At 36.7% G+C, this 26196-nt stretch overlaps 1 protein-coding gene across 1 annotated transcript in view; it reads right to left on the reverse strand.

Annotated features, from left to right (window-relative positions):
- Positions 1–418: 418 nt before the first annotated feature.
- Positions 419–26196, reverse strand: part of LOC136822350 (tRNA-dihydrouridine(16/17) synthase [NAD(P)(+)]-like) — a 40265-nt gene continuing 14487 nt past the window's right edge. Inside the window, exons 4-12 of the mRNA XM_067078589.1 lie at positions 10928–11040; positions 9890–10076; positions 9418–9562; positions 4318–4414; positions 3801–3892; positions 2636–2778; positions 2033–2082; positions 1355–1430; positions 419–938 (exon numbers count right to left, since the gene is read on the reverse strand). Of these exons, the coding sequence (XP_066934690.1) occupies positions 730–938; positions 1355–1430; positions 2033–2082; positions 2636–2778; positions 3801–3892; positions 4318–4414; positions 9418–9562; positions 9890–10076; positions 10928–11040 (1112 nt within the window). The 3' untranslated portion in view covers positions 419–729. The remainder of the gene's footprint in view (positions 939–1354; positions 1431–2032; positions 2083–2635; positions 2779–3800; positions 3893–4317; positions 4415–9417; positions 9563–9889; positions 10077–10927; positions 11041–26196) is intronic.

Raw genomic sequence — 26196 nt, forward strand, 5'->3', positions numbered from 1 at the left:
ATTTTCGGCTCGGACATACCCGTCACCTCGCAAACCTAGTACCCCCCCCCCCCCCAGGACTACGCGTTTGTTAATTTTTTTTCCAAAACCCTGAAATCCTCGTTTTCTCTTGACCCGACGAACTGCGAATTTAACAAACCTAATTTGAATTTGTTTCGGCAAATTGGGTCATTCAAAAAGTAACAAGATACAGCGAATGGGCTTTTCCAGAAAAAAAATGAAAATGGGGGGTGGAAGATGTAACAATTTTCAGTAATTTACCCCCCCCCCGGACAAGTGGCTTTTGCCCCCCCCCCCCGGACAGAGCAAATTTACCACCCGGATAAGGCAAATTTTGATTATTTTTCGCTACCTCCTGGACAATATATCCTCAAACCCCCCCCCCTGTACGGACATTTTCTGGAAGAGCCCAATACAAATTCTGTACACAAAAAAACACAAAAAAACGAAAATTCTTCAAAAAGAACTCTTCAAATCACCTTAATCTTTTACACAGTGTCAATTATGAATTTTCCGCACCGTTAGCAAAAATTCAGATAGAAATTAGCAAAGCAGTGGTCCCATACCGATTCAATTTTGACAGACATTATAGTTCATAGTCTCTCGAAAAGTTGATCGATGATGCAATGATCGGAAACAAATCCAATCAAGCTTCCAAAGGAACTATGTATTTCCAAATAGAAGGTACTCATCTTTTTGGCATGTGTAAAAATTACCCTTCCGATTCTTTCATCCAGTAGCAATGATCGAATTCAGATCTTTGGCGTCATTTTCACCGTTGTCTTCTCCGCCATTTCGATCTTCATCGGCGTTGACGCCAGCTTTTGCATATTTGTCTAGCAACAGTGTATTTTCAGGATTTTGTTTCTCCTTTTCTGTTTCTTCTTCGTCTTCTTTTTCACGTCTCAGTTTGTTGAATAAGAATTTGAATTTGTGACCTTCGAAAATAACGAAAATGATAAATAAAGGATGTTGGCAGGCCAGTTATACTAGATCTTTTAGAAAGCAAGACGAAATTCAATTTCATTTCATTCATTTAATGTTTTTTTTCTGTATCAATAATATCAGAGTAAAGGCGAGTGAAGTAGAGCTCGTCGTTAAATATAATTGTTAAACGTCTTTGTTATTCAAAAAAACTGAACATGCTCTAAGAGAGAGCGAAATATTTTAAACCAGTATGTTTTTATTCTGAGCATAAACTTTCGCGAAAAAAGCCAAAATTCGCGAAAATCGCAAAAGTTTCTGCACGCGAAAGTTTGTACGCCTAAAGTATACTATGTTTTGTCATTTGCCGGAGTAAAACCCTGATTTTTAGCATCCCATTTCACTCTCAAACAAAAAAATGAAAACGTACCTGAACAATTGAGTACTTTGATAGCGGTCATATCTTTACAACAAGTTTTACATAAATTGTATTCACATTTCTTGCCCTGTAAAAAAAACAAGAATAAATAATTGCAATCTAAATTATTACTCCAAGCCAACTTTTGCATATTTCCCAGGCAAATTTATCAAAATATATTATGTTCTTCAAAAAAGTTTTAAAAGTAAAGGAGGACAACTTTTACGCTACGCAAAAGGAGACTTCACTAAAAATAATTTTTTACACTTTGATGATGTTCGGGAAAAAGTAAGCCTTTCTCAAGTGTTTTGACGCAAACTCAATTATTTCATCAGGGCTCGAAACATTCAAGTCGCAAAATGAAATGTCCGTTACCGCGTAAAAAAGCCGCCTAGTATAGGCTTTTTCAATTAATATTAAAAGATAATCGGGAGGAAAATTCATAAAAAATTGCTTAATTTTAGGACATTTGGGACGAAGCACTCAGAAAAAGGATAAATTGTGTGTTCGTTTCCAACCCCCCCCCAAAGAAAAACTGAAATAATTACCTAATGAGTGCAAAAGATTCAAACTGACAACACTGCTAATTGACAGGTGACCAGTTATTTAAGGAAATGGCTATTCTCGCACCGGCACGGCTAAGGAATTGTGTGTTCCAAATGAAGAAATGTCAAAACATATTTAACTTACCCAAGGGTTGTTCTTGCACGTCACGCATAGCGGCCATTTGTCTTTTGGAACTATGAAGCAAAGAAAAAATATTTGACCCTCACAAACTTATCTGTATCTGACACTCGATGCAGAAATTTTCTTCCGACGCGGTAGATCTCTGAAGGTCGGGAAAATTTTTCAACATCCAGAAGAAGTAGATAACGGAATTTCGCCCGACTGCCTCACAGATTTTGCAGAGGCCTGAACTCTAACCATCGTTTTCGGGTATTGGTTGGTCCAACCGAAATATTTTCAGGCTTATTCACAAGGGCAGATAAACCCGACCGGGAATAAGACACACGAGGCCGACTATCATTCCTCTCATGGGAAAAACATCAAAACGACTTGACTTTTCTAGTATATGAAATGTCGTCAGGACATCAATCAGATGTAGGTATATGATTCTAGATTCTATGCCGTTTTTACGGAAATCTTCTATTTTGAGCTCTCATAAAGAAAGAAGGCAGAGAAAAACACCGAGCTAAACAAAGACGTAAGCATTAAACAATGTTGGAGATCGAAACATTTTTCATAGTAACGAAAAAAGGAAAAAAAATCAAAAGTCAAAAAAACTTAAGGTACCTTTAGGGAATACGCCTTTGCCGTGCTGATGGTGTTTTTCACGTATAGCTTTTCGTTTGGAGGGCGGTTTTAGTTTTGCTTTTGCTTCCGCCTCTTCACCGCCCTCTTCGAGTGGCCTTTTCTCGCCCGATGTTGTTTTTGGTCTAAGGGAGGTAGAGAAGCGAAAACTTAGTGGATTTAAGGACACAAATTTTTTAGGAATTTACGACACATCTCCTGAAATAGTTTGCTAGTTAATTGAAACCCCGGGGGGGGGGGGGGGTTACTTAGGCAAAATGGGTGCCGGGTATGTGCGAGCCATAAGGGTACCTTTTCTCATTCCTCAAAAGTCTCTCAAAGGGGTACAAATTCAAAAGTTAGTCTCTGAAAGGGTCCCAAAATCACGAAAATCAAACATTTCTCTCTCAAAGGGTCACGATTTCCAAAAATTCTGAGCAAAATTTGGTGAAAATCAAACCAAAATTTGGAAAAAATGGACCAAAATTTAGGAAAAAGTCTCTCAAAGGGTCCCAAAATAACCAAAATTTTGTCTCTCAAAGGGTCGATTTTCGATTTTCGGCTCGGACATACCCGTCACCTCGCAAACCTAGTACCCCCGGGATTGAAACCATCCTAACATTCTCAATATAAAATTTTTACATCAGTTTCTAAATATGTTGCTCAAACGACTGATTGACACCCCTCAAACGGTAACTAGGAAATAAAAACCACCCCTTTGAAGCTGCAAGGAGAATGGGTTCAAGTGAACCAGGGCCTCGCTTCCAGTAAAAGACAACCAGGAGAGTTTTGTCTCATCGAGCCAATTCTTGTTGATATGGGATTAAACTTAAATGTCAAATGTAGAGTCTAAAACTGTTCCGAGAACTGTTTAACTGTTTCTATTTTTGGAAAGTTCAAATTGTCATTTCTCGATTTTGAAAAAGAGTTAGGCAAAGACATTTGAAGGTCTTTCTCAGGAGCACGGAAAGAATCTAATAGCGAAAGGATCTCAAACTCAAACCATCTGGTTATACCTTCTATCAGGGTATTGGAAAATATTAGCTCTAAATAACTGTGGGTGTGGTGCGACCTACAAAGGACAAACACCTGAAATTATATAACGTTAGTAAATAGAAACCATCTCTAGCATTTCATACAAAATTTCCTACACCTAGTTTCTACTTACGGTGGTCTAACGTACGGTTGACATCTCCAAAAGGGAAGATGACCGATCTCCTCACTGTCTTTACCCTCCTCTATTTCTTTGTCCGCGATCGCCTACAAATGGAATAGATCATGGTTAAGTACTTAATAGACGGGGAATGGTAAATGATCCAAAAACTGGTTTGGAAACTGTACTGAAATAGTATTTTTGAAATAAGCAGCCGTAGCATGAAGGTAAAACTTATGGGCAAGCTTGTGGCCTTGACCCCCAGCCAGGTCAAAGGAAAGATTTACAAAATGGTACTTAATGCCTCCTTTCTCTCACATGCTCAGCAACTAAAAAGGGAGTGGCATACTAAAGAACTGGGAGTCATCGGGTCATCATTAATTTAAAGGGCAATTAAATATCAAAATTTATAAACAGGATGGATCCACTTCGTCGAATCTCCCAGAGCAAAGATAAACATGAAAGTAAATTTGAATCAGTCACAGTTGGAAGAAGAGGTTTCACGATCAAAAATATAATCTGTCTCTCTCACCTTGGCTTTTTCTTTGATCGTATCCGATATTTTGCACATATCTTCGAATTTCTTTACCTTACCAAGCGGATGTCGCAGTTCTGGGAAATTATCCAAACTGAAAGCAGAGTAAAGCAAAGTATTAGAAAACAGTAAAATTTTCTTTTTAATCTAAACACCCCTGTGTCACAGACCCGCTGGGACCCAAGCAAAAGTTTCCTCCCCGGTGGGAAAATACCCTGGAAATTCAGCCCCAGTGGGAATTTGACTTTGATTTCATCCCCATTCAAGATCAAATGTTTAAAAATTGCACTCAGAAACCATCCCCACTGGATTTTTTAACCTTAGAATATTAAAATTGCTATCCCCATTGAGATTTCAAAAGGAATTTTTATTCCCTCTGAGGAAAAGGTTCCACCGGAGCTGTGAGACAAGGGTGTATTTAAGATTCCAGAGCGTGAAAAGTTGCAAGATGCTTTATTTTATTGCCCTCAAAAATTGACAAGAGAGTTGATGCACTCATGGGCTGCGTTTAGACCAACTGGCATTTGTAATTTGGCATTTACTCACGAGGGATTCGATTTTAATAGCTTTTCCATTGTATTTTCTGTCATGGCATTTAAGGAATCGTCTTTTTAGAGTCGTTACTGAAAAGGTGATTCCCTCAAGTTCAACTTTGACAGATCAAACAATGAAAAGCATGGAATTTCTCAAAAACTGCAGTCATTAAGACTGAAACTTTTTGCCGTAGGGCTAGGCTATGGCAAATCTTGCAAATTTTACAATCTATAAAAAGAACTGAATAAGAAACGTGCAAATACTTTAAAAAATCAAAAATGTAATTTTTTCTCTTTGTTTTGGTTCGTTTGTTTGATTTGAAATGCCAGAAAAGGGGATTCCTTTGCTCAAAATGGCATTTCAAATGCCAACGAAATGCCAACACGCTGGCATCATTAGGCATTTGACAAACCGAACAATTGCGCGGAACAATAGAATTCAAAAGAATACTGCAAGCAATTACAAATGCCAGACTGGTCTAAACGTAGACTAGAGTCAACTTCTGGCTGAACTTTGCTTTTTTATGATTTTTGATGACGCTGAGTCCAGTGAAGTAGACTAGGAGCATTTGGCGAGGTCACCATTTTGAAAAAGAATGTTTAAAATCCAAATAACAAAAAAACTACTTGGAGTTGAAAGATATAATCAAAAATGAGAAACAAACATCAATAACAGATTTGCAATCCCTTATTCTCAAATAAAAACATTGCTTCATACTGTTTTTATCTTCCAAAAACAACTAAAATCTGGCGGACTGTTTTACAGTCCGCCTAAGCAAAAGCATATTACCATATACTACCGGGCCACTTAATCGCGCCATCCAGTCTATCAAAAAGCTTTAAGTGGACCCCGGGCTAGTCTAAACGCAGCCATGGTAGAGAAAAGTTGCAAGATGCTTTTTTTATAGCCTTCAAAAATTGACAAGAGAGTTGATGCACTCATGGTAGAGAAAAGTTGTAAGATGCTTTTTTTATAGCCTTCAAAAATTGACAAGAGAGTTGATGCACTCATGGTAGAGAAAAGTTGTAAGATGCTTTTTTTATAGCCTTCAAAAATTGACAAGAGAGTAGATGCACTCATGGTGGAGAAAAGTTACAAGATGCTTTATTTTATTGCCCTCAAAAATTGACAAGAGAGTTGATGCACTCATGGTAGAGAAAAGTTGTAAGATGCTTTTTTTATAGCCTTCAAAAATTGACAAGAGAGTTGATGCACTCATGGTAGAGAAAAGTTGTAAGATGCTTTTTTTATAGCCTTCAAAAATTGACAAGAGAGTTGATGCACTCATGGTAGAGAACAATGAGGCACAAAAATGCTGAAACAATATGATTTTTAAAAAGAAAATTTTAAGAAGAATCGTGAGCCTGAAATCACGGAATTGAGGTTCAAAGAAGTGAACACCGGCTACAACGCTACAACTAGACGATGTTATCGTCCGTTACAGTGATAGTAAAGACGGGAAAAGATGGCGGTAGGGTGTTATGGCGGTATACGGAAAAAATCGGAGGGAAAATTTCGACAAAGAAACTCTGCCGACTGTAAACTCTTTTTGGAAAAAAAACTCGTTTGCGAATTTTCTTCGGATTTGGGCTTATTTCTTAGATACTGATTTGTCTTATACTATAGCATAGTCTAAGCTACAACATCTCAATATTGCAAATTTGAAATGTAAAAAAAAATAGAAACAACTGAGCTTCAACAAAAATTTATTGCGTGGTTCTTTTAAAAAACGATGAAGGTACTTGCATATAGTATAACCCCCCTCAGATAAGGCCGAAACGTTTGGAACAAATTTTGCGTTTTCACAAAGCTTCGATGGGATCAATTTATAATGATCCGTCGTGATTTCATGGTACAGAGGTTCTCACTCGAGGTTAAGTATCGATGGGCAAGTGCAGACGAGATTCGTGCAGTCCTTGTTCGCAATATATTGCAATATCATACATAAATATCTGAAACAATATATAAATTACTTTTATTTTAATCATGTGTAATGTGAAAAGTTTTTCAATAAATTGCATACAGCCTTTCAACGTGAATTCACCCCAAAAAAATTGGCGATATATGTGCGAGGTGCTTTTTTAAAAAACAATTTTATTTGTACATAAAAGTCGACACTGTGTGTCATATAATTTAATGAAATTAAATAAAAAAATTCAAATTATAATTTTAGGAAAATGAAATAACGCATTACCTAATTACACAATAGGTATGTTTTCTTTCAAAAAACTGCATGTAACAATCCTAGTGTGGGACAGTTTTTACCAAAGCTGAACTCATCCGTTGTCTCGCAAGTTTTAAAAGTCAGTTTCACAGATTTGAAGATTTTTTGTGATTGTTTACAATGGCTACGAGATGCATACATGCTTACGAGAAACAGCATTAAACTGTGAAACATTGGTTACTGACTGTTTGGATCAAATCATTTACATTATAACATGTTTGCTGTGGAAATCTTATCAATTTGTTCTTGATTTGGTCATGTAGCTTTAATAAGCATTAATTAAATTATCTTCGTTCGGTTTTAACATCAAAGAAACTTCTTGTATCTTTTTCACGCTAGCAGAACAAACAACAAATTCGTCAAATTTTGCTTCACGACGGAAAATCCTCTTTTTATAACTTTTGTAATGAAGTCCATCTGAGACAGAAGAACAATACCGTAAAAAAAGTCTCTAATTTGTTCTTAGTTTGAACCTGTAGCTTTAAACATCAATTGAATTTCCTGAATCGCGTCACTGTCGACGTGCGTCCTCCAGCGGAGAAAATTGGGATGGTTCGGGTCAAGGTACATACAATCATTTAACCAGAACGGACCGTGACCGCGTGTAATACAAGACGATCCATAACTTCGATCATATGTATGGAATTTCTTTCCGTTCAGGTTTTGTGGACCCGTCAAAGATTCTATCCCGGTCAGTAGAGTTTCATTGAAATGAAGAGTATAATCTTGACTCTCGTTATCGATGTAAAATTCACCGTATCTTGAGATGAGAGTCTCACCCGTGTATGCTTCAGCGTGCACCAAAAAATCATGCTTTGCAAAGATACTCATTTCATGGATAAAATCGTTTCCTAGCCAAAATTCTCGATGTGGGTCACCAAAGCCTACTTTATAATCATTCCAAGAGCGTTGGAAATCTAAGTGGCGAGGCTGATATCGTCGTTGGAAAACAATCCAACCTCCGCCCTCAATATCCATGTTGCATCTGATATCTTTCAAAAAACGCCCCATCCAGTTCACCTTGTAAACACCCGACGCCCTCGCTCCAATACTGTACCAATCTTTACAATCCCTCGCATTGATGAAGTAGCGAATTCGAAAAGAAACCATGACCAGATCTTCACGCATGGTAGCGCTATCGTAAAATTGACATTCATATCCTTGATTACTGGATGTTTGTTTGATGGTGTAGGAATGGCATTTACGAGTGGTACCACAGATACTTATACATTGTTCTTTGAACTTGGATGAAAATGCGAAGTAAGGGTCTTTAGAAGGATGACCATTAGATGTAATGAGGTGATATTGGTTAGGTGAAGTATTTGTAATCAACAGCAAAATGATAAACAAAGAAACATGATGACATTTCTTCATTTTTTCGTAAATCAACTTCTCAGTATCCCTTAGGAGTACTCATACGGATATGAGCCTCCCAAAATTATTTTTAAGATTTTAAATTTTAAATTTTTGATTATCGATAGAGAAACTTGCCGCAAAAAAGAATTTAATACTGAATTTGTCAGTGAAATGTTTCTATGGTAACGGAAATGAAAACAAACACGCTATTTGATTTATTAATGAATTTGAAGTCAAATTTGAAATAGTTTCTTTTCAATAAAAAGAATATCGAGTCACTGTGGGGTCACTACCCAAGAAATTTAGAAACACCGCTCAATTGGGCTGCATTTTGTTGCCAATATATTGCAAAGAGAATATCAATAATTCAACATTTATTAAGAAAATCGATAGGGGGTAACTAGGTTTGGAGAAAGTCAGAAACGAATGTGGTCAGTATTATTTTTGGATTTCGCAAACTCTCGATTCGTTGAACAAACTTTTAATCAATTAAAAAAAATACTTTATTAATTTACTTATGTCGACTTCTATATTTGGGTAAAGTAATCAGGGAAGGGGTCATCATACCTGCACGCAACCAATCAACTTGTTTTTGCTTGAAACTTCGTTTATAGTTTAGGAACACAAATTCATACCGTGATATTTTATGGTCTTTCATTTGGAATTTATTTTCTAATATCATTTTTATGGTGGTTTGGAAATTAAATTAAAGTCATCGGAAAGAAAATTGCCCCAATATGGGTTCTAAGTTTTTTCTATCAATAGCACACTTATTTCCAGATGTGACGTATTAGGAACTGTCAAGAGCGTTATCAAATTTCAGGCGTAAACTATTTCATCCGCGTTGAGCTCTGTTGAGCTAAACGAAAAACAGCAAAATCTACGAAATTTAGACCTTAAAAAAAAAAAAATTCCCGTTAAAATATTCCATTGAAATAATTTTTCAAACGAGAGAAAAATAATTTTTTAAGCTTTAAACATACCACTTTTGCCACATGCGAAATAAATGTCCTCTCACATAACTCAAATTGGTGGGATATTGATTGCAGTATGCTAAGTATTTATCCACCATCTCCCATGCGGGCGGTTGCCGCCCAGTGAATATGGCGGGATTGTATAATGCACCCTCTAAAAAGTGAAAAAAACATTGTCTGAATAGCCTCATATAACTGATGGAATTACTTCTAACACCTACGTGAATACTGTCGAACATGCTAACCGCACTGGCTCAACTTCAGTATCTTGCAGGTCCGACTGTAAAATTGATAAAAATCAAAAAAATTCAAACAATTTCCTATTTAGTCAATAACGCCACCATGTTTTCCCTTTGTTTTTTTAGATAACTTAAATAAAAACACATCCCTGCAAACATTAGATTTCCAGGTTTGTAATGACCCCCCCTGCACTTGAGCGTATTTATGGTTAAAAACCTGATAAGAGAGAAAGGAGACCGACCTGCACTCATCACAGCATCCACTTTGGTATACTCTATACATTTTTCGACGTCCCGCAAATACTGGATGTTTCCGTTAGCAAATACGGGCACGGAAACAGCCTCCTTGACCGCTTTGATGTGATCCCAACTTGCAATACCGGTGAGCGGGCCTCGTTGTTCACGACGTCGACCGTGAACTGTGATGATCTAAGAAAAAGGAACGTTTAGGTAATAGCGCATTCTGTACTTCGTTAGCTCTGATAATGCAGGTATATACACCCCTGTGTCACAGACCCGGTGGACCCCCGCCCCGGTGGAAAAAATACCCTACATTTTCAACCCCACTGGAAAATCGGCCTATGATTCTATCCCCATTAAAAATTGAATGGAGAAATTGGACTCCAAAACCATCCCCACTGGAATTTTTGAGCTGGAAACAATAGATTTTCTATCCCCATTGGGATTTCGATAGAAATTTTCATCCCCACTGATGGAAAAGGTTCCATCGGGGCCCTGAGACAGGGGTGTGTATATATGATCTGGTCTGTGTACCGTGTTTATTTTATGTGCACAGTGATCGTAGCTGTAGGACTATTCATCTCCGGCGAAAACCTGTTCCCTTTCTCTTTAGGTCTATCAATAAGAAGCCGAATGGTCAATGTGCGAGTGCTTAAAACAAAGGCCCGCTCTTTCAAATGTTCCGTTCAGATCTTAGATGGCCTGGACTCCGTGAAAGTAATCACAAGACTGTCTAAAAATCCTAGACTACACAAAAAATATGTATTCTGTTTGTACGTCTATGGTTAGTTCAGTAGAAAACTATAGTAGTACTTTCCAGCTGGCGAGCAAAATCTCCAAAGTTCCACAAATTAATTCCGTCATCGAAAGTTTGTTTTATTTTTTCTCAACTAGTTCGGAAGTAAAGCATGCAGCAGGATCAATGGTCATGCGGGATCAATAGTCATGCATATCAATGGTCATGCTTTTTTCTTGTACCATTGTGAATGACTCTGAGAACCAAATGGCAACATTTATTACAGACTCTCCAATCTTCTTACCTTAGCCCCCGCTCGTTCCAATCTTTTTGCATATTCGACAGTCTTTTCGATACTTTCATAAACACGTATTTTACAGGTGATAGGTTTTTTGATTCGCGCACAGCCTGTTCGTACTGAAGAAAGAAGGAAAGAAATTATGAAAAATTGTGAAAAATATAAAATTAGAGCATCAAATGCAGCACCATTCCAGGACTTTCCGCGTACGCTGGTCAAAGTTTTTTCCCGATATTTGTCGTTATTGCGTTACACGAAAACTGAGAAAAAAACAAATATGAATTCATATATAGCCAGAGAGTGGCAAAAATTGTTTCGCGAAATTTTAATACAAATGGCATTTCCTTGAGATCATGACACCTCCAGCAAGCTCAGTTTAATGAGATCAAATCTTTTTTTTGAAGTCACGTGATCTATTTTCACTGTCTTCATTCGCAAAAAACAGTTGCAATGTAACGTCTTCGATAGACGATGTTATTGTCCGTTACGTATAATAATGGCGGGAAAATGTTATACGCGCGGAATTTAGGCGGTCGATATACGAAAAAAAATCGGCGGGAGAGTTTCGAAGAAAGACCGACATTCTCTACCGGCTGTAAACTCCTTTCGGTAGCAAAAAAGCCCGTTTGCGAATTTTCTTGGGCTTTGCGCTTATTTCTTAGATAGTAATTTGTCTTTGACTATAGCATAGTCTACGTTTTCGATGACATTTTCCACCCCATTGCCAGGCTGGCCCATTAAAATTGGAAATTTAATAATAATATTCTCAAATCAAGTGGGATACCAGTAAGGTGGGCAAACCTGGCTCCCATATCATCAGTATTCTTTTAGGCTGGGATTCCACCCAAGTGAGCCAAACAGCTACACCATATGAACAGTCATTTAGAATACCAACGTCACTTACAAAAAACTGACGTCAAATAAAACAAATATTGAAAATATTAAAAGACATAAAAAAGGCAAAAAAAGACGTTTGGTGAAGATAGAAGGAGAAAGGGATTTGTCGAGCTTTGCTTGGGTAATAAAAGGAACATTTAAAGAAAGGTATATTTCATACATTTGCGGATTCAAAAACTAGCACAACAATTAGTGTAGTGTTAATTAAGGTATTCTTAATAAATCTGTTCAATTACACTGTAAACTAATTAAGAAACATTCAAAAAAATTTCCCATCATTGAGATTTTTATCCTTCAAACGATCCTTAAATTTATAAGAATGCGATTTGAGCAACCCTCTCCTTATCTTATCGGTTTCCAAAAGAACAGAATGCCTTTCTCATTCTTCTTTCGTTAGATTTATTTGTTTAATTGTGAACATTTCTGTTCTGTATTTTCAAGTTCATTCGCCGCGAGCAGTATTTTCAGAGATCGGTTGACAGAATGATTTTAAGTAAGATTTGGCTGAAAAATAACTAAGAACAAATTAAGAATAAACTGAGTGTCAGATTTCAGAGGCTAGTCACGAAAAAGTAAGAACAGCCACGGCTGAGCCAACTTGTATTTAAAAAGTTACGACGGAGCAAATTATCGATTTTCGATTTAACAAACTAAACATATTAATTCGCGCTTTTCCACCAAAAATCTAAGAGATGCATCATGAAAATCGTTTTCTAGCCACTTTTTTCGATCTCAGCTGCGGGACTAAATATATATCTATAAAAACGCACAATTGAACATTTGTAAACTCTGGTAGAATGCGATGCTTGAGCCAGTTGGTTGATCAACAAAAGCTATATTTGTGGGCATGATCTGATGGCGAAGTCTTCATTTCATAGTGAAGGTTGTCTGCTCCTTGAGATCGTGCCCATTGTTATAGAGCATCGATTTTCAAAAGCTTAGCGTCCAATTTAAAGGGTTTGTCTAAGCAATGGTCTGTGTTTTAATAGCTGAAACTTTTTGTTAGAGTTTCTTACTCGATGCAGCAAAAGTTTTGAAAACTTTGTTCGCTTTTTCTAGTGATGTTTGTAACCAAGCTCAATAGTAACAAGAATTAAGGGGAATATCTTGTTTTACGGTATCCTGGCAAATGTGTTGACACGATTAAACGTCCCGTTAGCTACCCTTGACTGACTGCGCAATTCCCTTCACATGGCATGTGGGGTGAAGGTTCATCGGTTTGCAAAGTTTGAATCTGAACTTTTTATTCCGTACATGTATCAAGTTGATGACCCATGTACCATAGCACCTTCAGCTTACATCAGTGAGTTTGATGGGACAGCAAAATTTCTCTTTCATTCAAAAGAAGAATAAATGTTCAATTGTTGTTAATCTGAAAATCCAAGTAAAAAGTTTTCGCCGGAAAATATTTATTCAATATTTTGCGCTAATGTTTTTTCTTATCTGCTGTTCTTCCCTGTTTTTGGAATGCCGAATAAAATTTTGAAGAGCAGAATCTTGATACCGAATCTCAATCGAAAGTCAGGATAGCTTGTTTTAGGAGAATGGTCCAAAAGGCCGAAATAAAGATTAAGATTTTAAACGGTTTTTTCCATACTCTTGAAATAAGACGACAACCAGAGCTAAAGTCCTAATTTCTTTCAGCTATGATTTGATTTTAGGCAATATGCTCAATCTTTCAAACGAACCTAAAAGCTTGTATCATGCGAATTAGACTTCCACTCAAGCATCGTTGGAAATCTAAGGCATGAAGTATGTGGGCATCTTTCTAAGTCTATTTCAGAAGCTGTTCAAAAGACATTCAGTATGTATCAACCTTTTTTCGCTAAGGATTTGAAATTGATGTCATTGAAGAAATTGACGTCAAATAATTTTCTCTTTGAATTCTTTTATTTTTGGAATGTCAATTTTTAAGAATCAAAAAGACTTCAAAGGTAAGTATTGTTCACACAAGTATGGTCAAAGATTTTGCTGGTTATAACTCGAGATAAAACGAGATGATATTTATTTATAAGCATATTGATTTTGCTATACGAAAAGTTAAAACATGATGGTATTAATTCTAATAATTACACGTATTTTGCTTTGGTTGTGCTTTCCAGGGTTTCGGTAGCGTGGGAAGATCTATCCCACGACACAGAAACCCTGAAAGCAGACGGGTAATTAGACTAGCAAACTAGTCTGTAAATTAATCATGTCAGAGGGCGGGAACATAAAGGCGGCGGGCGTTTGCTAGAATAGGAGCTGCGTAGGAGAGCGAGCAAAAGTTGGTGAGAGGCTGCTGATATACAGACTAGAACATTCTGCCACGGCTTCATTTTGGAGGTTGTGAGAACGGAGGAGTGCTTTCCTAAATTTTGGAGGGAGAAAAGCCGACAGACCACTTTGTTTTGAATTTTGGGTGGTGGAGGAGCCACCTTTCAAGTTTTGAAACTTTTACATCTTTAATTGTTTTTGTTATTCATACATTCTTAGAAAGGTAAGTATTTGCAATTTAGCTTCAGTTTTCTACAATCATCAAAAGTGTACAAGGATTATTCAGTTTTCCTTATGCAGGTTGGTGGTATATGTTACGTGCTTTTGGGGCTTTTTGCTAGCCTCTTTCATTCAAGGTAAGAAATATTTTTTCTAACAGTCTAATTTGGTTCCACCTAAATACTTTTTGCTTTTTATTTTAGTACTTACAGACTACTTGTTAAGGAACTTGATTACTCTAGTCTCATTGTGGCTAAGTGAACCCCTCCAACACTCTTTTCTATGAATACAACAGTAACACTAACCAGGCAGGAACTCTGCTCAAAAGTACCCAACAAAATAACCTTTTTGAAAAAATTTTGACACTATTTTAAGAATAATAACATATCATAATAATCAATAATTCTGACACTTTTAATATCTCACGATAACCTAACACAGGTTTTCAAGCCGTACCAAAAAAACTATTTTTAGGTTATCGTGAGAATAAACAGCGTTTCCTGGTTAGTTTAAAGAAACTCCAAAGATTATCCCTCTCATCACTCTCAATGTCATTACTGCCAGGCTGCTGTCTGACAGTCCGACCCTCTTCAACAGACACACTGCTACAAAAAACAACCTGTCCTGACTGTCAGCATGTAACCTACCAGCCAAGCACAGGAAAATTACACGTACACATAGAAAATTAAATGGAAAACTTACAGAAAAGTACTTACTTTTAATAGTTAAGATGTCATATGTTGAATAACTAAAACTCCAACCTCAAAACAATGACACATTGGTGCATAATTATTATTATAAGTGTATTATTATAATTAAGTATTTCAGTCTGTGGAATGAAAAATGTAACATCTGTCATGTACAAATTTAATTTGTGAAAAATTGAAATTTGCAGAATTTAGTGCTGTGATAAGATAGCTCTGATAGAAAATCCAGAGTTTATATGGTGACTGAAAAGTTTTTGGGTACACGTATTCATGATTTTAGAAAAATGCAGTACTTTTGTCATGAGAAGAGAATTATTGTAAATTCTGACCTTTTTCTATAGACTGTGGCTATGTGCTGAAGAATTTTCTTGTCACACCAAGAATGCTGAAAAATTAACCTTACACTTTAAGATTTATGGCTAAATTTTTTTGGGAGTTTTCTTGCCACACTAATTTTGCAATTTAATATAATTATTTAAATTAAAGTTACCTATTTGAGAAATTTTTGTTGTCAAACTGAGAATTCTGAATTTTCACCGTAATATAACTTCTGACAAATTTTCATCTACGTACAACTATAATTTTGGGCAAATCCCACTTGTTCGACAGTATACTTGTCCGACGGTACATTTGTTAGACCGGTTGTTTGACAGTTATTAGTTCGACACCCATTTGCTCGACTGCATGGTTGTTCGACGAGCACTTGTTCGACACTCTTCTCTCAAACAACTGGTCTGTTGAACAACTATATAGATTGTCGAACAGGTGGATTGTCAATCAACTAGGTTGTCGATCATTTTGGCACCCATTTGTTCCACAACCCACTTGTTCGCCATTTAATTTGACAAGAATTTATTGAACAAGTAAGCTGTGGAAAAAATGGGTTGTTGAACATGTGACATGTACTTATTACCCATTTTTCTGTAAATTGTAAGTATGTGTACTATAAAATTAACTTCACACTTGAAGATTTATGGTTGAATGAAAAAAATGAGTTTTCTTGCCACACTAATCTGGCAATTTAAAAATATGTAAATGTTTAAAGTTATAGTATAGGTACTATGTGTACAGTACGTTTGAGAAATTTTTGTTGCCAAACTGAGAATTCTTAATTTTCTCCATAAATTCTGCTAAATTTCCCTCTACGTAAGTATATATAAGTTTTGGAAAAAATACTAGAATTGAGTAAAACATAAGCATGGCGAAAAAATTTAATCATTTTTAGATGTAAGAAGACTTTTAATATTTCATAATTTGAAAGAAAATATTTTTTGGAGAAATTTGTCAGTGCCGCTTTACCATAACTTTATTTCTACTCAAAACTGTGTAATTTTATCATAGGGATAGATACAGTAAGTATTAAACTCAAAACAAAGGGATAACCAGGTAGATATTCACAAAAGTTTGTAGCACTTCCAATACACACAACATTGTGTCAGTGTCGTGTAGTAGTCTCTGGTAGTCCAACAACCATATATTTTTGATAAAGAACCTTTGACTTGTGAGTCCTGGAAAATTAAAACGTCTTATGTGTTTGAATGCCAGTAAATAATTGTTAGCTACTGTACCTGGGTTATCCCTTTGATTACCACCTGCAAACCTAGGAAAAAGAAAGCTGAAATGAAAGAAAAACTCACAGTCCATAGTGTTTGCAATCTGAATACTCCATTCCTAAAATTGAATGAGTTATGAATAGGAAAAGATAACAAGTCAACAAGTTCTGATAACTGATGTTACAAGATTTTCCATCTTCTCTTGCCTCTCTCTCAAATCAAAACAAAAAACAATCAAAAATGAGCCAAAGAATTTTGCATGCAGAGAACCATGAAGAAAAGCCACATATACACAAAGAAGAGACTCATCAATAAGAAATAAGAAACAAAACAAAATCTTTTCAAATAAAAATTTCCACTAGAAGTCAGCCATTATTTTTTCCAATCACTCCCTCCTCAAAAATCAAAACAACACGATCTGCGACTTTGACGGAAGTTTTCATTTCTCATTTCACGAATTTCTCAAAGTTCATTCATTTCTACAACGCCGAAATCTGGCGTTGTAAGATTGGGGCTTCAGCTTAGCCGTTTTTTCCTTCCTGGGGTTTCGCTCCAGTCGGGCTTTCAGCTTTCAGCCCTCGCCGCCGACAAAATTTCTTCCTACGCTTACCTAACTCCTACGCTCACTTTTCCCGCGTGATACCGTTCCAGCCCGACTGGCGTGCCAGTCTAGGTAATCTATATCAATCTAATTACCAGTAGTATGTTTGAAAAAAAAAAAAAATAATAAATAAATAAATTGAAATCAGTGCTGCTTAAGGAAGAGCTGAGAAAGTGTTCTTGGAGCAGATTGGGCTGCTTGAAAATGAATAGAGAGGGATTGCTTGAGCATAGAAGGTGTAATCAGAACAATGTTTTGAAGAAAAGAAGATGAGATTGTGATGGGCTTTGAACCAAGGTGTCATGGAAATGTCAGACGTGTATGCTAAATAAATCATAACATGGGGCTTTGGCCATCGAAAAAATTTTGAAAAGATGAAGATCCTATTTTTGTGTTGGAGTAGTGGAGACAAAGTCATGTGGCTGTCTAGGCTTTTTGAATGGCCGTAATGGAATAGAGTTGTAGACAGTTGTCTAGGCGAGAAGAAGAGGAAGTATTTAGGACTTCCCCTAGAGTTAGGTGTGCCGTCAGGAGTAAACACTCTTTGCTTTTCTAGAACCACCCATCTTCTCTACCAAGAGACATGAATTCGATCAGGCGTCATGTCTCATCAACTTATACCTGTAGACGTGGAACATGACATGACCTATCAGTGGAGGGATTCAAAGACTGTTATGTGCCTGAGTGAAGCCTCCATAGGAGAGTGAGAAGATTGAGAAAAAGAAAAAGAGATGTTGAAAGAAATAGGTATTTTGAAAGCAGTGGGGAAAATTAGATTGTGGGTAAATGAACATAGAAATATTCTTACATTGAGGTGAAGTTTAGCAGTAGTCTTCAGTGTTGGATGCAAAGAGCGAAAAAAATATATTTTTTTTCTCTTTTGAAATTTGGCGCTGTTGTAAACAACTTGATGTAACCATGGAGACTACATTTCGATTGGTTCATGTTCAGAGATTCTAACCAATCGGGAGGTTCCTGTTCAGAGATTCTAACCAATCGGGTGAGAGGGGCGTGTGTGGCGGAAATGTGATGGGCGGGTCAGACGGGTGTGACGGAGGTAGATACTAGCCAATGTTGAAAGTAGTACCAGTTTAGAGAGAGGCAAATTAGAAACTAGAATGGGAAGAGAGGTCTTGAGGTAAAAGGAATGGTGAGAGATAGGGCTTGAGGCAAAAGGAATGGTGAGAGATAGGGCTTGAGGTAAAAGGAATGGTGAGAGATAGGGCTTGAGGTAAAAGGAATGGTGAGAGATAGGGCTTGAGGTAAAAGGAATGGTGAGAGATAGGGCTTGAGGCAAAAGGAATGGTGAGAGATAGGGCTTGAGGTAAAAGGAATGGTGAGAGATAGGGCTTGAGGCAAAAGGAGTGGTGAGAGATAGGGCTTGAGGTAAAAGGAATGGTGAGAGATAGGGCTTGAGGTAAAAGGAATGGTGAGAGATAGGGCTTGAGGCAAAAGGAGTGGTGAGAGATAGGGCTTGAGGCAAAAGGAGTGGTGAGAGATAGGGCTTGAGGCAAAAGGAGTGGTGAGAGATAGGGCTTGAGGCAAAAGGAGTGGTGAGAGATAGGGAAAGAAGGAGGGAGATAAAGTTTTAAATTTAAAATTTGGAGAAAGAAAATTAGCATCCTCTGGGGGTCGAGCCCGGGTCATTGCGGCCCGAGATGGGAGTGCTAGCAAAAGGCTATTGAGGCTGAACTGAACTAAAGAATTAAAAATAAAGATTGAGAGAGTGGTTTCTATTACGGAGTATGAAGGAGATAAAGGTGGCAGGGCTACAACGGTGTAATCAGAAAGCAATTATCTCTCCAATGTGAAAAAAAGAGGAAGTGGTGCCATTCAGTGAGCACGTTGGAAAAACAAATATGGTGAATCTTGAGTTAGAAATTGGGAAAATAAGAAATTGGGAAAAAGAATTGGAAGATTAAGTATACGAAAAAGGAGATCCACCAGGAAGTTGACAACATTGATCTGGAATCATTGTAGCTTCTTTGGAATTATAGTCATAAGTTGTGGGTATATACTTAGCTCCAATATAAGTTGGATAAAATGATAAAATACTTGAAAATGGTGATGATACAAAGCTAGTATATAATTAAGAAATTGAGTTATAATTAAGAAATTGAACGAGTATCTCCAAATGTTTAAAAGTTCTTGCTTGATGAGGGTGTTTTGTGATAGAGATGCTAGTTTTTGGTGTCTGTGGACGTGAGTAAGGTTCCGATGGTGGTGTTATTTTTGTATACTGTGGTCGGTCGTGGGATGGCATTTGACAATTCCTCATCCTCTTCTATGATGGACCAATATTCATTGATGGTAGATCTGATGTACTCATCTTTGTTTTTGTGTAGAATGAGAGGGAGAAGGGGTGCTCGAGGTCCTTGATTTCGGTTGCCACCATAGAGCAAAGTGTGACGGGGTATTGACAGGGCCTTTGCAATGTTGCGGTTAATGAGGGATAGTGGGTATCCACGAGCCAGAAAAACTTTGGTAAGGAAATTCAGTTCTTTTGTTAGATTACGGTCATCACTGATTATGAGGTTGTATCGTAGTCCTTGTGAGTATATAATTCTTTCTTTGACATGTAGGGGGTGATTTGATTGAAAGTGAAGGAATTGGGAGCGGTCCATGGGTTTTCTGTATATAGAAGTGTGGAACTGATGGTTAGAGATAGAAATTGAGAGGTCTAGGAAGTTAATTCTTTCTTTGGAATGTTCGAATGTGAATTTTATTGTGTCATGGATTATGTTCATGAATTGTTTGAGACGGTTTAGGTCTTCATCTGACCCAATGAAAAGAAAAAATACATCATCAATAAAACGTTTCCAGAGTGGGATGTGTTGTTGGAACTCCATGAGTATTGCTGCTTCAACATCAGCCAGCTCATTGAAGCTCTTGTCCTGTGAGCATGACTGAATTTAGAATATGGTTGTATTTTCAAATAACTTTATATCTTCCTTAGTTGCACTCATAGTAAATGAGTAGTTTTGTTAGAGTAATCAACATTGGTAGCGTTGACAAGTTTGGTAGAAGCGCGATTAATTTTCAGAATTTGAAAAGAATCTCGTTAACTTTTGCTCATCAGGCAAGCAGATTGGTTTTGCTTTAAGAAAATGAACAAGCTCTTCGACACGAAGCTTTTTCCGCTGTGAACACAACCAAAGTTTGGAAATGATGGTATTAATTCTAATAATACCATGTCTTTTGCTTTGGTTGTATTTACAACAGCTAAAGGACATTGTTAAGAGTTCGTTACCACAGTCACTTTATTCAATAATTGCTTAAGGAAGAAATTGTCATGTAATAATTATAAAATGCAACGACAAAAAACTTTGACATTCTCGGGTAACTTGTTTTGTGAGCATAATCGAAAAGTACGTTATTTTCAAAATTTGAAAACGTCTCCTTGATTATGGCTCATTGGCCAAGTATATTAAAATCATGATAACCAACATTCAGCTATGAAGAACTTGAAATGTGAGAAACAACAAATTAAAACATTCCCATATTTCCTTTTTTGATTTGATAAACCATCACATGATTTTATAAACAAGTTATAAATCACATCGATAGCTTTGTCAACCTTGGAACTTATAGAAATAGCCTCTTTGAATTGCTCATTAGCTAAGTAGATTCATTTTGCTAAAAGGCTAAAAGGTGTAGAATTGATATGATCATTGGAGCTCTTGTCCTGTAATACAACCAAAGCCAGAATACGATGGTAGTTGATATAGTGTAGTCGATATTGGTAGCTTCAAAAACTTGGTAGCCCTGGTAATCAAATGCAACGACAAAAATTTTTGGCATTCTCGGTTAACTTGTTTTGTGAGCATCATCGAAACTAGGTGCCTTATTTTCAGAATTTGAAAACGCCTCCTTGATTATGGCTCACTAGCCAAGAAAATTATTTTTGCTGAGACCATCCGCTAAACGACGTAAAATTAACATGTTCGTTGAAGCTCTTGTCCTGTGAGCACGACCAGAGTCAAGATATGGTTGTATTTTCAAATAACCGCATATCTGACTTGGTTGCACTAATAGTAACTGAGTAGCTTTTTTTAGAGTAATCAACATTGGTAGCTTCCAAAGCCTCTGTAGCTTGTCTTGTGAGCATAGTCGAAGGGCTCCTCATTTTCAGAATTTGAAAAGCATCTCGTCAGCTATAGCTCATCAGGTAAGCAGATTGATTTTGCTATACGAAAATGAACATGTTGTCGACACAAGGCTTGTACAGTGACCACAACCAAAGCTAAGACATAATATTATTTTCTAATAATCTGAATGTCATTTGTTTTGGTTGTGCTTACAGCAAAAAGTACGTTGGTAAGAATGGGTTATCACCGTCACTTTGTTCAATACTTGCTTATGGGAGAAAGCTATGTCATTATAAATAATAAAATACAATTATGAAGAACTTTGGCTCTGATTCATAATAAGACGCAATCTTTTTAAACTCAAATTCACCGGTACGGAGTTTTAGTCTTGTGAGTACAAATCAAGATTGTCTTTTATTGTTCTTTACAATCTGCTCCAAGGGACAAGTAGCTTCTAGTAAAGATTTATATTAAAATTAAAGATTTGTATTAAAGCAAAGAAATTACCAAGGCAAATTAACTTGCTATTTTACTGTATTTAAAGATTTCTCAAAGATTTTCTCGAAAGGTGCTTTTATTCAGAATTTGAAAACGCCTCTTTGAATTGCTCATTAGCTAAGTAGATTCATTTTGCTAAAAGGCTGAAAGGTGTAGAATCAACATGATCATTGGAGCTCTTGTCCTGTAATACAACCAAAGCAAAAATACGGTGGTAGTCGACATTGGTAGCTTCAAAAGCTTGGTAGCCCTGTTAATCAAATGCAATGACCAAAAACTTTGGCATTCTTGGGTAGCTTGCTTTGTGACCCGGGGGCTTTGTGAGCATAATCAAAAGGTGCATTATTTTCGGGAGTTTCTAAACGTCGACCAGAAATGACGACCACGACCGGCGACTACGACCAGCGACCAGTAAGTAAGTAAGTCTGCGACCGCAGTCGGAGGCGACCCGAAGGCTCCTCTTTCGATAGCTATCTACCCGAAGGTAGGGGAGGGCGCCACTCTTTCTCCCTGGATTTCTCCACTTACCCTTGATCCTTCTCTTAGTTGCTGAGCATCAAGCAGAGAGGCATCAAGTACAATTTTGAGAATCTTAGGTATGACCCGGCTGGGGGGTTGAACCCACAACCTTGCGAACCGTAGCCGGATGCTCTACCTCTGTACGACTGGCCAGCGACCAGACAAATTTGGGTTATCGAGTTTTTTCTCTTTCTCCAACGTAGAGTCTCTCCTAATCATTTGAAAATATTCAATATTGAAGAGTAACGAAGTAAGCTCAACCCTGTCTCATCTAATTAAAGCCACGTGCCAAATACGTAAAACAACCATTTCGACGCTCTTGGAGCTTGATTATGGTGTCAATTTCTATCCTTTTGTATTATCAGCATCACAATAATTAGTGGTACAAAATCTTTTGAAGATGGTTTGAGAAGCTTTGTATTTCATCATCATATTGTTATTTCTGTCGAAATTAGTTATTTTGTCAGCATAAAGACAATAGAATAATTGATTGGATTCATATCTCGAAAACTGGCCTTCCCAATTTTCTATCACAAAGTATTTCATCATCATATTGTTATTTCTGTCGAAATTAGTTATTTTGTCAGCATAAAGACAATAGAATAATTGATTGGATTCATATCTCGAAAACTGGCCTTCCCAATTTTCTATCACAAAGTTCTATCTATTCATACTAAAGGCATCTCATTCAGCATAATTAAAATATTTGGTTTAACAAAGCTTACAAACATCATACTTAATGACCCTGTCAATATTTTTTTCTCAAAAAGTGTCACTTTGTCAAGAAAATGACTGGTTACTTCAAAGGTCACTTTTTAGTATTCTTGATTTAAACATTCTCTACGGTGGAGAGAGCAGATAAACTCGATAATCCAAATTTATCTGGTCGCCGGTCGTGGACGCTGGTCGTGGTTGTCATTTCTGGTCGATGTTTAGAAACTCCCATTATTTTCAAAATTTGAAAACGCCTCCTTGATTATGGCTCATTGGTCAATTAGATTATTCTTGCTGAGACAGGGGGGGGGGGTCTGTAGTAAAATCTCAGACATATATGAGTAGTAAAAGGATTTTTACGAATTTTTACATACCACCACCCAAATTCTTGGAAGAGGTAAATTACTACCCTGGTAGTAAAATCTTTTGGGACAATTTGACATAGAGACCACCTATTTTTTGGTTGCTTTTCGGACAGCTTTTACAAAAAAGCTTTAAAAAATTGTTATTTCTGCGGCACATTTTTTACCTAGTGCGAAAATTAATGGTTTGCCCTTAGAATTAGTCTTTTTCATATTGAAAAAAAAAATTGAGAATTTTTTGTTTGCAGTAAACAATTTTCCAACAGAATTTTTTTTCAAATTATAAAAATTTTCAGATTTTTTCAGAAAAGTTATCCCAAAAATTAAAAAGAATACAAAAAATAGCTAAAATTTGCTAATTTTATCAGTTTTTACTACTCAGGTAGTAAAAGTTTTTCAAAAATGTACACATAGATACCACCTATTTTGGTATTTTACTACCCTTGGTAGTAAAATATTTTTCCCATTTTTTGTCACACCACCACGGTAGTAAACGTCATTATGTCTGAGATTTTACTACCGACCCCCCCCCTGGCTGAGACCATCCGCTAATGGACGTAGAATTGATGCCCTGTGAGTAAACATATAATACAATTGTTTTCAAATCTTTGACAGCTTGTCTTGTGAGCATAGTAGAAGAGCGGTTCATTTTTAGAATTTAAAAAGTAATTCTTTGACTATTGCTCATCAGGCAAGTAGATTGATTTTGCAATATGAAAACAAACATACTTGTCGACACGAGGCTCCTTGTGCTGTGGACACAACCAAAGCCAGGACATGGTCGTATTTCAAAATTTCTATATGTTTACTTTTGGTTGTGCTTACAGCCACCACTATACGTTGGTAAGAATGAATTAGCACAATCCTTTATTTAATGTTTTCTTATGGGAGAAACCGATGTCATAATAATAAAGTGCAATGACCAAAAATTTTGACATTCTTGGGTAGCTTGTTTTGTGAGCATAATCGAAAGATGCGTTATTTTCAAAATTTGAAAACACTTCCTTGATTATTGCTCATCGGCCAAGTAGATTAATTTTGAACGAACATCCGCTAGCGGTACAGAATTAACATTTTTATTGAAGCTCTTGTCTTGTGGGTCCAACCAAAGACAAGACGTTGTGATATTCAGAGAAATCGACACTGGTAGCTTGTCTTGTGAGCAAAGTCGAGGGGCGGTTCATTTTCAGAATTTGAAACGTGTCTTTGACCATGACTCATCAGGCAAGCAGATTGATTTTGCTTTACGAATAAGAACATGCTCGTCGAAACGAAGCTCTTTGTTCTGTGAACACAACCAAAGCCAGGACATGATAGTATTTTCAAATAATTGCATGTCAATTACTTTGGTTGTATTTACAGAAGTCATTGTAGGTTGGTAAGATTGAAAAACCACAGTCACTTTATTCAATAATTGCTTACGGAAGAAATCTAGATGTCATTATAAAACGAAATGACCAAAAGATTTGGGATTCTTGGGTACCTTGTTTTGTGAGCGTAATCGAAAGGTGCGTTATTTTCAGAATTTGAAAACGCCTCCTTGATTATGGCTCATTGACCAAGTAGATTAGTTTTGTTAGGACAATCTGCTAAACGTAGTATCAACATACTTATTGAAGCTCTTGTCCTGTAAGCACACTTCGACGGGTGAAATATCATATTTTCAAGTGTGTTATTTTTACTTCGATTTGTACTGATAGTCATTGCGTACATTCTGGTAAGGGAATAGTCGTCGGAGAATTTTGCCTTTCGACATGCAGTTCAGTACAGATAGTTCTGTGAGGAAAGCCCAAGTTAAATCATTGCCTTATTTTCAAATAAATAATTGTCTTATTTTTTGTTGTACTCGTAAAACTGTTGTTGTAAAGAGCATCGGATAAATGAAATCCATTTGTTTTATTGTTGTTGATGAGAATTACCCGCTAGATATGAGAAAATGGGAATTTGTTGACATCGGTAGTCGATCGAGCTTGTCCGTATCTGTAGTGCTTGATGTTGTCGTTTTCGATTAACAAAAGCAACAGTTTGTTATGAGCTTTTGACGGGAGTTCTCTACATGATGAGAAACGTCAGTTCACGTTAAGCACATTGATACAGAGTTCTCAGCTAAGCTGTATTAGTGAACTTGACTATAGCAACAAGTTTTCATTGAAAAAACGTGAATTGTTCAAGTCAAGTTCATAGGTACGGAGTTTTTAGCTGTTAGTCAACAACAAGCTCCGGAATTTGAGCACAGCCTTTTGATGAGTTTAATCAAAACAACAAATTTCTATTTCAGCTTAAAGAAAATTGGCTATGAATGTAAAGTTCATCGATAAGGAGTTTTTATGAAGTTGATTTCTCCTTTGATTGAGAACAGCGCTAGAAATACACTCGTGTTCGTGAAATCGATCATAACAAAAAAAATGTTCTGCTCATTTCATAGCGATATTGAGTACGGTATGGAGCTATTTTTCAAGTAGACTTTTACCCCCGTGTTTAAAAATGCAAGTGCATTCTCTCGAATAGTATAGTCAATGGTGAGTATGATGGAAAAATGAAGATGATTTCATATCACGCTTGATCCTTCTTAGCTTACTCATAAGACAAGTGCATTCTCTCGAATAGTATAGGTGAAAAGTTGGTTTTACGTCTATAGTTTTTAAGTACAATTACTATACTTCTTGCAGGACTTTTTAATGGTGAGTATGATGAAAAATGAAGATGATTCCATATTTCTTAGTGAATTTTCGTTTTACTCAGCAGAATATTGAATTCTCTCAAAGATACCACGAGCCGTATCGAAAATGGAAATGATGACCAATTCTACGAATTCAAATTGCCTTCCTTTATATATGCAACTGTTTCGTGATGTATTTTGT

This window comes from Clytia hemisphaerica, unplaced genomic scaffold (genome assembly GCF_902728285.1).
Source record: "Clytia hemisphaerica strain Z4C2 unplaced genomic scaffold, Clytia hemisphaerica genome assembly, whole genome shotgun sequence".
In the NCBI taxonomy this organism is placed as follows: domain Eukaryota; kingdom Metazoa; phylum Cnidaria; class Hydrozoa; order Leptothecata; family Clytiidae; genus Clytia; species Clytia hemisphaerica.